The 14,547-nt window shown below is 36.6% G+C and overlaps 1 protein-coding gene across 1 annotated transcript in view; it reads right to left on the reverse strand.

The window, feature by feature from the left end:
• LOC145673740 (uncharacterized) overlaps positions 1-14,547 on the reverse strand; it is a 139,866-nt gene that overhangs the window by 34,489 nt on the left and 90,830 nt on the right. The window contains exon 8 of the mRNA XM_081743481.1: positions 3,021-3,146. Coding sequence (XP_081599607.1) covers positions 3,021-3,146 — 126 coding nt within the window. The remainder of the gene's footprint in view (positions 1-3,020; positions 3,147-14,547) is intronic.

Below are 14,547 nucleotides of genomic sequence, written 5' to 3' on the forward strand. Positions count from 1 at the left end.
TAATAGGGGATGATAGGAGAACAGTAGAAATAAATGCAGAGATATTATTAAACGCTTGCAGGGACATGGGTTTAGAAGTAAATGCAGAGAAAACTAAATACATGGAAGTGCGTCGGGACCGTAATACGGCAAATTGTGGAGGCGTTAAAATATTAAATAATACTTTTGATAAAGTGGATACTTTCAAATATTTAGGATCAATATTAACAGACGAAAATCATATTCACGAAGAAATTAAATGTCGACTAAAAGCAGGGAATTCGTGTTACTATTCGGTTCAAAATCTCTTGTCGTCGCGAATTCTGTCGAGGAATTTGAAGCTTAAAATATATAAAACGATAATCATGCCTGTTGTTCTGTATGGTTGCGAAACATGGTCGCTTACTCTGAGGGAAGAACATAGACTGAAAGTATTTGAAAACAGGATCCTGAGAAGAATATTCGGACCCAAGAGGAACGAGAATGGGGAATGGCGGAAGCTTCATAACGAGGAACTACATAGTTTATACGGTTTACCCAACATTGTTAGGGTCGTCAAGTCTAGGAGGCTTAGGTGGGCAGGTCATGTAGCTAGAATGGAAGAAAGTAGAAACGCTTTCAAAGTCTTGACTGGTAGACCCATAGGAAAACGACCGTTAGGAAGACCTAGGCGCAGATGGGAGGATAACATTAAGATGGATCTCGCAGAGATAGGAATACAAAGTAAAAACTGGATCCAGTTAGCTAAGGATAGAAGTCAGTGGAGAGCTTTTGTGAACGCGGCACTGAACCTCCGGGTTCCATAGGCCATAGAGTTAGTTAGTTAGTTAGTTAGCACCTCGTTAGTAGTACTCGTTAACAACTCGGCTAAGAAGTTCAGTAATTATATATATATATATATATATATATATATATATATATATATATATATATATAAACTTAAAAATCCACCGTAGATGTTAAACTTCGATGCATATGATAGCCGAAAATGACCCAAAGAGATGAGTAATACAGCGTACACTTAATTTACTGAAATTGTGTGAAGTTTGAAATATAAAATTTCTAGAAAATGTTTTAAAAAGTAATAAAAAATATTTAAAAAATGCTTTTCATAAAAAAATTAAGGAAATTGTAATAAACAGCACAAAATAATACGCAAATTCTTCAAGAAAATTATTTTCAAAAATTCTATTTATGCCATACAATAGAAACGCATGGGAATTACTCTCATATACTTCCCTAGTAGCCGAGACAACTTGCAAACCACTTGCTGTAAACTTGAGTTACAAGTCAGCCAAGCTTGCATCCAGCTTGAATAAAAAACGTGCAAGCATACCGCAAGCTGGATTCCAGTAACGAAGTTGAGTGGGGGTAACCTGGCATTCAGTGTTCCATTCAAGTTTGATGCTAGCGTTTTACAAGTGATGTCAAGTCAATAGCCAATGAACGTCTAGTGATTTTATGACGCTCTGCGAAGGGTCTAAAGCACTGTTTACAAATACAACAAAAGGCAGATTGTATGAAAGCATGCGTTTCAAGTGCAAGCGTAGAAAGCGAAAAGCCAACCACGCGCCAACTGGCCGAAAATTTCCTTGCTACTAGAGTTATGTTATGAATTCAGTGCAGATAATTCATTGTATATTGTAAACTCATATAGAGCTTAACATGATTTTGTTTTTAGTCATGGATAAATTAATTTTTGAAAGTAATTTTATTGGGAACATAATTATTTTTTAAATATTTTATTACGAACCGTATTATCTTTTTTTTACTTTTTCATTCAATTTATTTCATTTTTCAGGAATTCATGTTCTTTATAATATTTTTTTTTTAATTTTATTTTACTTTTACATGTCATGTAATTTCCACGTCATGCCGATAATATGATAACCACGGTCTACTCACGTATATGGGAGAAGTTGGTCGACAAACATAGTTGCATTCATTTTTCTTTTATTTATATAAGAGACGTCCTTACCTCCTTTGAAACGGTTTTTTTAGAGTGGGAAATTTGACAATTTTCTTATATTGAGAAGTTTGTATAACAAGCTTCATCGTTCTGACTCGAAGGGCTCCAGAGGTACTAAATTTTTTTGGCATAAATTTTGAAATCTCCTCTGCTTTTTAGAATACGCTCTTCGGAAAAGGTAATCTGACAAAAACTAATAGCTTTGGCTCCATGGCCCAATTATGTATCAAAAATCATCAAAATCGATCCAACGGTATAGAATTAACCCACAAGATTAAATTATTGGGAAAAATAAGCCTTGAGTCCAATTTGAAAAAAAAAGAATGTTTTACTTTGATTAGAAAATTCTACGATTGTTCGCCAACATTAGGCTTAGAATATAAAAAATGAAATTTTTGAGTTTTACGTCCCACGCTTATGCAGGTAGCTAAAGGAGACGGTGATGCTGAGTAATGAATGAAATGGAGGAATAAAGAAAGTGGGAGGAAACGGGAGAATCCCGAAGAAACCCACGCACACGGCGTTTGTCCATCACAAATTCACTTGGCGGGAACAGGGTTTGAACCCGCAACCCCAAGCACCAGAGGTGAACGCTCTACCACTGACGAACCATGGCCCACTGTTACAAACTGAATTTACTACTGTATCATGAATATCCACATTTTGGAATCCTCTAGAAGAGTCAGAACGTAACTGGAATAGACAGTGTAGTGTTTATTCAAAGTATCTAAATGTTGAATAATTATTATGCTCAAGATATTTAAGCAAGTAGAACAAATTACAGGGAATTGAAAATTTGATATTTGTAATGCTGTTTACAACAATTACATATCACCAACCGTTCTAGAGATGTGCTAAACATTGATAAAGTTTGCAGCAGTGTCGGTCATTAAGATAATGTATATCAAAATATCTGTATATATATATATATATATATATATATATATATATATATAGATATATATATATATATATATACATATAGGGTCTTTTATACTCCGTTCCGTTGTATCACAGTTCCTTTATGTTATTTTTTTTTTAAAGAAAATAATATGAATGCAGCCATACTTACTTCCTTGCGAGTGACCAGCGATTTTGAACACATCTTTGCTGTTGGAGCTTGAAGCGATTGGTTGTTGTTGCTCCGGCATAATTTTCTTACTCACTGCTTCTGCTTTCTTCTTTTTGTCTCTTGGTACTATAACAAAATCAACAAAAGGAAAGTATGAGATATTTATGTTGCAAATTAGCAGAAATATATTTAAAGAGATCAAGTGTTTTCCAAGTAATGGACACTTAATATGTGATGGTTCCACGGTTTGCCTGGGCTAGACTTGATAACTTTTGAGCAACAGTATGAACAGTTAAGAGTCTTCATCCCGACGAAATTAAAATACCGCTAATTTTACAGTAATTATGTGATATCTTCAAATAGATAAAAGATAATCGAAATGTGGAACAAGAGCGCCCTAGACAATATTATTCTACATAAGAAACCGTTATCACGACTCACTTATCTGCTTTCGATTTCGAGCCATTTTGAACATCGGCATTTATTTTCGCGTTTCTAAACAGCTGAAAACGGAAAGCTACTAGGTGTCTTGTGATAACGGTACCTCACGCAAAATAATATTGTCTAGGGCGCTCTTGTTCCATATTTCAATTATCTTTTATCTATTTGAAGATATCACATAATTACTGTAAAATTAGCGGTATTTTAATTTCAACGGGATGAAGACTCTTAACAGGGAAGATGTGAAGCAAAGCGTCTTACAGGAGCAGAGGCGGACTGGGAGTACAAGGGCTCACCCGGAGAATGATGCTTAAGGGCCTTGATGAATACCAAGTTGGTCTGGAGTCAGAACTGTCCTTTTAGGTATGAACAGAGACGATTTAGATGAGAGGCGATGTTTTGAGTAGTTTGGAGGCCTCCATGTAAACTAATCTGGCACTGGCCATGGGTAACGTCTTCTCCTTATTATTTCTATTGAGGTAAATTGCTTTGTCACTGACATCCCACAAATTGAAATAAATGAATGAAAGATATAGAAAATGTAATGTTTACCTTTACCGCTTGAGAAGTTGGTAGAAAAAGCAGTTTTCGCTGCTTTGGATCACTTCCAGCTGCGACAAGTGCATTATTCTCTGCTTCTTTACATTTCGGATATCCGGATTTTTCTTTCTTTTGATTTTGTGTTAATGTCAATTTTGTCTTATTTAATCGTGTACCTTTTCTCGATTCCATCACTTTCAGATTTTAAAGAAAACCAAATTCGCCAAACGAAAGAGTTCTACGCTTGGAGTATCGCATACAGAACATAATCCCAGTGTTGGACTGGAGCTGTCAGAGCTAAGCGGAGATGGAAACTTAGAGGGGCTTCTCATGGACAAATTTATATAAACATTTTGGCTTTTAAATGACTTTTTAATTTGTTCACAGTATTAAGCATATACAGTTACACACAAAACGACTAGGAAGAACTACCGTAAATGTTGCATAGCACAGAATAATATTATAATTACAGCCAACAAAGATGTGAGTGTAGGATGAATAAATTAGCATAGTCTACCTATTCCAATACAGACAGAAGGAAAAAATACCATTAGGTACATTTGTATGACTATATTAAATTTCACAGCATGAGTAATCGTTTAAGATCTCGAGATTTTTACTACTTCGCTTCCAATAACATCGTAACCTACGGGAAAATTCTGGACATATTCAGTATTAAGGAGCATTAAATTTTCTAGCAGACTTTGTCCAAAAGTGATTTCAGTTTTGATTTGACGATTTTCAACTTAGAAAATAAGCATTCACAAGTTAGCGGGTTAGTTGGAACAGTCATATAATATTTGTACACACAATATACGGTAAATTGCTATAATTGCTTTCGTTTAGTGATGAGCAAATGCAAGACCAAGGCCAAGACCGGGGTGGTCTTGGTCTTGGTCTTGGTCTTGCACATCCAGTCTTGGTCTTGGTCTTGCACTGGAACCCTTAGTCTTGGTCTTGGTCTTGTTCTTGCACACCCAGTCTTGGTCTTGGTCTTGGTCTTGCATGCAAGAGTCTTGCAAGTCTTGCATTTAAGAAATGTCAAGCTTTTCCTAGGTAAATTTTACTATGGATATAAGGGATAATAAACTCTACGATGCGCCAATAGTGACGGAAATATAATGCGTGTTTCTAAATGTAATATAATTTAACTTTGGGTAAGTATCATGATAGTGTACAACATAGGTGATTACCTTTCCTTTTTTAATGAGTGCCCACGTTTCACTACTTGTAAGATATGCCTAAATCACAACATTTCGTAATCTGTTTATATTTTTTAACAAATCCAACACTCCACTGGTTCCCAAACTGGGGATGCTACCCCTGAGACGCATGAAAGAAAATCAAGACGGCACAGTTTATTGATACACCATGAATTGCAAAATTATTTTTACACTCTAAAGGCGTCAGATTTTTTTTCAACCACGATTAGCTAATCCTTGTATTAATCAAACTTCCAATGAAATATTGAGGTTTTGTTTTACTGATTCCAATATGTACTCTATGAGCAGAAACATTGACATTAACCAAAAGTGAAAAAAAAAATGTAGGCTTTCGATACATGGGCATGGAGAAAAAAAGGAGAGAATTAGCTGTGTTGAACGGACAACGAATGAGAATGTGTTAAAAAGAAATTAGCAGCAGGAAAAAAAAGAATATTATATATTGTTAAGAGAAGGAAGAGGAACTGGTTAGGATGTTGGCTGAGGAAGAACTGTATTATGAAGGACGTGCTGGACTGTATTGTGGAAAGATAGAGAGGGAGGGAGCGAAGGAGACTAGTTGAAGGAAGGTATAAAAACAGAAAATTGCTACGTCAAGACGAAGAGACTAGCTGAGGACCACCGAACGTCGAAGCTTCTCAGTTGCAGCAAGTAACCTGCCAATAAGGCAGAATAGTTATTATGAAGATGATGATATATTTAGAATATTGACTAAAAAAGAAAAAGAGAGAATTAAAATAATAATTATTATAAACAAACCTCTTAATATTTTAGAATAATTTGAATGAAAACTGAAAACGATTCAACTGTCTATGTCTTTTGTGTAAATTCAATCTATATAAATATTTTGATCTGTATTGGAAATACAAAATAACGGCATCAAACTCCAAGTTATTTGAAGTCCCACTTGTGAATATGGATTACTAGCATCAATTACCCACTTCGTTAGGTTAAACTTTAAAAAAATAATAATATATTTCGTTAGTCAGTCACTTTTTACTATTAGTAAAGCGCTCTGTGATATCGGTCATTTTAGATTATTTTTATATTTCCTTCCTCCTCCCCAAGTTGCGGGGCTGAATTTGAATTTAAACGGCATCACAAGTGTCACTGCTCGTCCCTAAAACTATTGACTCCATTTTAAAATTGGTCATTTTCGATCATTTTTAAATATCTTTCATTCCCCTTCCCTAAACTGCACCGTCAAAGTGATATGACAGAAGCCACCTCAGATCCGATCTTCATCTATGTTGAAAATGAGACCGAGTTCGGTCGGGTGTACATTTTCCATCCCCACCTCCTACCCTAAGTTCTACCGTCAAAGTGATTTGATTAAAAATAAAAAAAAACACCCCAAGTCAGAACCTCATCTATGTTGAAAATTTGATTGAGATCGTTTGGCTGGTTCAAGAGTGATGAAGTCACAAAGACAGCACTTATATTTTTATTTTTTACATATTATGTATATATATATATATATATATATCCCTCCTCCACCTCCCCTACGTTGCATCATCAAAGTAAACTGATAAAAATCGCTCCAGCCCTGAACTTCATCTATACTGAAAATTTGATCAAGATCGGTTGGGTGTTTCAAAAGTTATTAAGTTTTATTTGTTTTATAAATATATTCCTCCCTTCCTCCTCCCCTAGGTTCTACCATCAAGGTGAAGCAAATTCTAAAAAAAAAAAAAAAAAAAAAAAAAAAAAAAAAAAAAAAAAACTTTCCAGGATCGAACCTCATACATGTTAAAAGTTTGATTGAGATCGGTTTAAGAGTTATTAAGCCACGAACTTAGTCATTGTTATTTTTATTTATATTGACTTTTGTGCATCTCTCCCTCCTCCTCCTCCCCTACATTGCTCCGTCGAAGTGAACTGACAGATAACATTCCAGGCTTGAACCTCATCTATGTTGAAAATTTGATCGAGATTGGTCGTTTGGTTTAAGAGTTATTAAGTTTTATTTATTATTTTATAACTCCCCTTCTCCCCTCCCCTAAGTTTTACCGTCAAAGTCAAATAACGAAAACACACCCAGGCCCAGACCTCATCTATGTTGAAAATTTGATCGAGATCGGTCGGTTGGTTCAAGAGATTAGGAGTCACAAAAATAGTCACTTTCAATTTTATAATATAAACTAGCAGCGTTCACCCCGCTTCGCTGCGGTCACCCCGGAACGCAATAAACTTTGTTACTTAGATAATTTTTACTTTTTCGCTTTCAAATTGCATCGCCTGTCATTTATGTTAACCCGCCGAGTCACGTGGTCATGCGGGTTGCATATACATACGTTTATTTTTACCTATGATGAACTATGGAGACTTGAATGGTCCATTATCTCAAGACACTGGTAATTAAAAATTAAAGTGATATGATAAAAACCATCTAGGGTCCAAATCCTAACAACCCCCCAAAAATGAAAGAAATCGGTTCAGCCGTATTAGCGTGATGAGTTCACAAAGGATTTGTACGTTCTCTTTTATATATATAGATTTATTGTTGTAGTATAATGTTATATCGTTTAATCCCGGATGTGCCGTATACCTAAGGAGGCTAAAAGTTATATTAATAAACAATTATTCAATGTATAAGCATCCGCCCATGAAATCAAACTTGCGGTCACATGCACTAAGTTTTTGTCAAAGTCATGAAAATGTTATTTCGATATTAGTTTTAAGAGCACACATTGAAAATTTCCAACGGATGCTTGAGTCTAGGAGCCAAGGCCATACCCATGTAGTCAACACCTATGGTGTACGGCATTACCTATGTTCAATAAGACATATCTCGTTAGTTTTGGAAAAAGAACACCACTAATATGCTTTGAAATGAAATGAAGTATCTAGTTTAACGTCCCACGATTGTGCACCAAGGCGTTAAACAGGCGTTAAACAAGAGACACAGTGATGATGAGAAATGACTGAAATGGTGGAACGAAGAAAGTAGGAGTAAACGAAAAAATACCTAGAAAATCCACTCACACGGTGTTTGTCCGCCAAAAAAGCCCACATGGTGCGAGATGACACCGTTATGGCTTGAAAACGAGTAATATCTACAGAAAACGCGAACAACCGATTCAGAAAACGACATACTGATCGACTCACACGGATTGCATAAACTATTGGGAACACATTCACTCCAGAAGCATTTTTACTGAAGCCAAAACATCCATCTCCTTCTTTTTTACATTATATAAAAAGAATCAAGTAGTGCCGGTACTTGTGCAAGACTCTTGCGCAAGAGTCTTGGTCTTGGTCTTGGTCTTGCAGGTATGGTCTTGGTCTTGGTCTTGGTCTTGCATCCCTTGGTCTTGGTCTTGGTCTTGCATCAGGATACCTGGTCTTGGTCTTGGTCTTGGTCTTGGTCTTGCATGCAAGACTCTTGCAAAAACTGCAAGACCAAGACTCTTGCGCTCATCACTACTTTCGTTTAAAGTTAGCTCATACAAGAATATAAACGCACAGTGTATACAACCCTGGATTCAGCTGATCCTAAGTTTCCGCTTTGTTTTCACTCCATTCGTCTTCATTTCGAGAATCAGCTGGACACTGAACCACATCAAAGTCACTAATAGAAGTACCCTTGAGATTCTTGAAGTAATCTTTGTGATGAGTAACAAATTATTTTGAGTTCGCGTGACAGTTTCTTTACACACGCCTGTATATTTTGCTAATGCTTTCAGGGCTCCATCTAGTAATCCACCTTTCTTTATTTCACCAAATCTCTTTGGATCCAAACAGGCACAACCTTCATTAAATGTTCACTTGGAATAAACCTCTCCTCAACACTTATAAAAGCGGTGTCAAATTCTGTAGATGGTTTGTACTTGGAACTTCTTCCAATTAACTTCTTCTTGGAAAGACGAATATTCATCAGAGCAGTTTTCATTAAAAGTGCTTTTTACACTGTATCCTTTTCATTGCAAAATCAGCATCCTCCCTAAGATGAAGTTCGTTTTCATCCCATTCTCTGTTAAGATTTTCCGAAAACACACAGGTTTTCAGAGATCAGAGAATTTCTCTGAGTGACTTTAAACTTGTTCTTAGTGTTTGAACCATTTCCCATTCCGTTAAGTAGTGAATCTTTGGGGACAGTGGGTAATTCGAAGTTAGTGTAAGCTCAAATAGCTGTGTGTAATGAGCTTCTGTCATTAGAGTTTCGAATTTCAACCATTTACCTCGTAAACTTCTTGCTCGGGCTGCTCTGCTCTCTTTGCACCACATGTGCATTGTATATAATATTGTAAATTAGAATATAAATAAATATTGAGCCATTGAGCCTTACCTTCAATATAAAATCCAAGTATCCTGTCGCACTAGCAAAATTTTAAAAGTTAAATTTACACACTGCTTTCGTTCTTACAATGCAGACGATACATTGATCTAGTCAAAAGAGCTCCTGATAACTTTTAACCAAAATAAACTTATAATTTTATAACTATTGAAAATTCTGCCACACGGAATGTTAAGATGTCTTTTAGATATGTTAAACGTAATTAAAGCATATTTGAACATTGAAATTCTGAAGAAAATTTGATCAAAATATTTCAGTTTTTACCTATACGCCTACGACTATTAAAGTCAATTTACATTAATAAATAACACTGAAAACAATAATACACAATATTCTTGCCTTAACATCTACTTTCCTACCTTGGAACATGCAGGCACCGCTTACGTTGAGTCTGGACGCTAGCACTATATCACTACCACAGTCAAATAATGCAACGAGAGAGTGAGCCATACAGAGCAGTCACAAGGCCACTTGTAATAATACTAGATCAGACAGACTTGTTACGTATCACCTAGGATATCTGGTAGTACTGGCACCCGCAACGAAGAGAGCAAGGCAACTTGACAGTTTATAGCCTTCAAATAATCTACGCAAACGTGCAATAACTTTGTTATATGATATTTATTATAAAGACAATAATGGAAATTTTAACTAAAATTGTCTCGAGTTCAATAAAACTAACCCTGTTTTATTGTGAGAAAGGGGCGCCATAAAAGAGTGGGCGCATCCTTACAGTTTTGGCGTCAAAAATATGCAGCTATTTGCGTACTGTGCGTTCTAACCGTTAGCAATGGTACGCAAACCTAGCGGAACTGTTATGAAACTGAACTAGAATAATCCAAATATGTTTACTTAGCTGTATTTATAAAAAAAAAAATTCGGCTTACAACAATTATCTTCTCGACGTTTTAGATGTCAGTGGAAACAATCTGTGTTGCAACTTAAGAAAACAAAGTGTGATTTTATGATTGTAAAATTTATTTTCTAGGGATTGGAAAGGGTGTTATGCTTTATTGCTAATCGCTGTGAAATGAAATATTAAGAAAATACCAGAAACCTCATCGTTAATCAGGTTCCAAGTTACGACAACGATTAATTGTAATATCTTTCCGTGACCTATTTGCTTCGGGGGTCCATTCGTATTAAAGACCCATATGGCCTGTGTAATCCATATATTTCCCAAGGATGAATTATGTCACATAACACACGCATATATACAATTCAAATTATATCATTTTTAATGTTACTATTAGTAGTGTAACTAAGATCGCGTGCCCCCAACCCCCACAATATTCGCAAATGTAGCCCTTTTAATATTCGTGCACTAATTGTAGGTATACCGAATTAGAAACTCCATCTATCTATCCCGCTTCCTCTTTGTCGATTCGAACTTTAAAAAAAATTTAAAAAATAAAAAAAAAACCTATGCATCAGCAATGTAGGGATGGCCGGATCCGGATCTCGGATCTGGATCTGGATATCGAATCTCGGATCTGGGTCCGGATCTTGAATCTCGGATCTGGATCCGGATCTTGGATTTGGGTGTGGATCTCGGATCTGGATCCGGATCTCGAATGTGCATCCGAAATTATAATCTCGGATCTGGGTCCGAAATTCGGATCTGGATCCGAAATCCGGGTCTCAGATCTTGATTCTTATCCAAACCCACATCCCATTCAAATTGTGATAAACTTGAATATCTGAAATTCGCCGAAATTAATTTCATGAAGTCTTGACAGTGAGGAAGAAAACATAAAATTAGGACGAATATTGAGAAGTCTATTTGTCACCTTCATTCTACTCTAAGATCAAATGGGGGCCGCGGTGGCTCAGTGGTAGAGCGTTCACCTCTGGTGCTTGGGGTCCCGGGTTCGATCCCAGCCTCCGCCAAGTGAAGTTTGTGGTGGACAAACACCGTGTGCGTGGGTTTTCTCGGGGTTCTCCCGTTTCCTCCCACTTTCTTCATTCCATCATTTCATTCATTACTCATCATCACCGTCTCCTTTAGCCTAACCGGCATAACCGTGGGACGTAAAACTCAAAGATTTCTTTTCATTTTTCTAAGATCAAATGCATGCCTTACTAAAAAAAATCTGATTTGATTCGGATGAGAGTTCGAATGTCGAATCTAGGTCCACTCGGTTCCAGGACCAAGATACACACCTGGAATTTGGAACATCTGAAACTGGCACACATTTGAAACCGGAATACAAAACTCGAATATTCAAAATTCCTCAAGAGACCTATTTCATTGACAGTTAAGAAAACATAAACAGTTAAGACAAGTATTGACTAGTTTTTACGTATATTTATCTTGCTCAGTCTGCTCAAAATACCAAATGTGTACCTTACAATTAGATTTAATCATTATTTAGTAAATCACAATATGAGCACCTAGAATAAAGTATGAATTTTGGTGCCCCTTATCTAGATTTGAAATTTCGGATTCATACATAGAATCAGGCTGAAAGATAAATATTTGAGATCTGGAAACCGAAACATTTGCTAGTGCCAAGATCGTAGCCGTTGTAATGAGAGCGGAAGGCACATGCACTAATTCCGCATGTACTTTTGGGAACATGAGGAACTAAAAACAGATAAATATTCTTTCTCACATTGTCAGGGGTGAGTCGCGCTTTAACATGACTTTTCATAAGTGTTGTGTTCAAATAGTTGGTTCATTGAGTGTTCTGTTCACCGAGCGAGGTAGCTCATGTGATAGAGCGTTGGCTTCGCATTCGGAAGGTCATGGGTTCGATTCGTGCTGCAGTAGTAATCGCATGACTTGGCCTAACTTTTTGGCCCCTGGGTCCCTGCCTCAGGACCCATGGTCCCTGGCCGGGGTCAATGACCTAGGGGTACCTAGGACCACCCCCTCTAAAATTTGGCAGGGGTACCATGGCCCACCCCCTAAATTTGGCAGGGGTACATAGGACCACCCCCCTTAAATTTTGGAAATTGCCAAATCTAAAAATTTGGTATGGTTGCCTAGGACCATAGTATGTACCTCTATCAGTATTGGGTGTCTATGTCGTTCCCTTTCATGGGTAAAAAATTGCCAAAAATTCAAATTTTGGAGGTTTTTGACCTAATTTATCCCCTTGGATGAGGTGTTATTACCCTATATAGTTATATGGGCGTATACAGGGGTCCATTACCTTTCATAGGACATGGGTATATTAATGCACCCCTTGAAAAATTTGGGAGGGGTACCTTGGCCCACCCCTTAAATTTTGGAAATTGCCCAATTTCAACATTGGGTATTATAGTATAGGACCCTAATATGTATTATGATAAATTTGGATGGTCCACCTCATTCCCTTTTAGGGGTACATAGGACCACCCCCCTTAAATTTTGGAAATTGCCAAATCTAAAAATTTGGTGTGGTAGCCTAAGACCATAGTATGTACCTCTATCAGTATTGGGTGTCTATGTCGTTCCCTTTCTTGGGTAAAAAATTGCCAAAAATTTAAATTTCGGGGTTTTTTGACCTAATTTATCCCCTTGGATGAGGTATTATTACCCTAAATAGTTATATGGGCGTATACAGGGGTCCATTACCTTTCATAACATATGGGTATATTAATGCACCCCTTGAAAAATTTGGGAGGGGTACCTTGGCCCACCCCTTAAGTTTTGGAAATTGACCAATTTAAACATTGGGTATTATAGTACAGGACCCTAATATGTATCATGATAAATTTGGGCGGTCCACCTCGTTTCCTTCCAGGGGTACAAAATTGCCAAAATATAAACGTAAGCAATACGTTATACCACGTGTTTGGTTTTTGGTCGATTTTATCCCCTTTGATGAGGTGTTATTACCTTATATGGTTATATGGTCATGTATAGGGGTCCATTACCTTTCATAAGATATCGGTATATTTGTACACTCCTTTAAAAATTTGGGAGGGGTACTTTGGCCCACCCCTTAAATTTTGGAAATTGCCCAATTTAAACATTTGGTATTATAGTACCGGACCCTAACATGTATTATGATAAATTTGGGTGGTCCACCTCGTTCCCTTTTAGGGGTACAAAATTGTCAAAATATAAACGTAAGCAATACGTTGTACCACGTGTTTGGTCTTTTGGCCCAATTTATCCTCTTCGATGAGGTTCTATTACCTTATATGGTTATATGGTTATGTATAGGGGTCTATTCCCTATCATAAGACATAGGTACATTAATGCACCCCGGGAGGGGTACTTTGGCCCACCCCTTAAATTTTAGAAATTGCTCATTTTATATATTTGGTATTATAGTACTGGACCCTAACATGTATTATTATGATAAATTTGAGTGGTTCACCTCGTTCCCTTTTAGGGGTACGAAATTGCCAAATTTAATACAACCACGTGTTTGGTTTTGACCTAAGTTATCCCCTTGGATGAGGTCCTATTACCTTATATGGTTATATGGTTATGTATAGGTGTCCATTACCTTTCATAAGACATAGGTACATTTGTGCACTCCTTTAAAAATTTGTGAGGGGTACCTTGGCCCACCCCTTAAATTTTAGAAATTGCTCAGTTTATATATTTGGTATTATAGTACTGGACCCTAACATGTATTATGATAAATTTGGGTAGTTCACCTTGTTCCCTTTCATGAGTAAAAAGAATTGCCAAATTTTACTACAACCACGTGTTTGGTATTTTGGTTTACCCCTTGGATGAGGTCCTATTACCTTATATGATTATATGGTTATGTATATTGGTTCAATCCCCAATAATAAGACATGGGTATATTGATGCACCCTTTAAAAATTTGGGAGGGGTATCTTGACTCATCCACTCAGTTTTAGAAATTGTTTAATATAAGCATTTGGTATCTTCGTACAGGTCTTCAATATGTACCACTATAAATTTGGATGGTCCACATCGTTCCCTTTCATGGGTAAAGAACTACCAAAAATCAAATTTCGGAGGTTATTGACTCCTATGTAATACGTTATATGGTTTATTATCTCTATATGTTTATGTTCTCTTTTAAATTTGGGAATTATCAAATAACAAAATTCG

The sequence above is a fragment of the Thermobia domestica genome, chromosome 17, assembly GCF_964235325.1.
Source record: "Thermobia domestica chromosome 17, izTheDome1.hap1.1, whole genome shotgun sequence".
NCBI lineage: Eukaryota > Metazoa > Arthropoda > Insecta > Zygentoma > Lepismatidae > Thermobia > Thermobia domestica.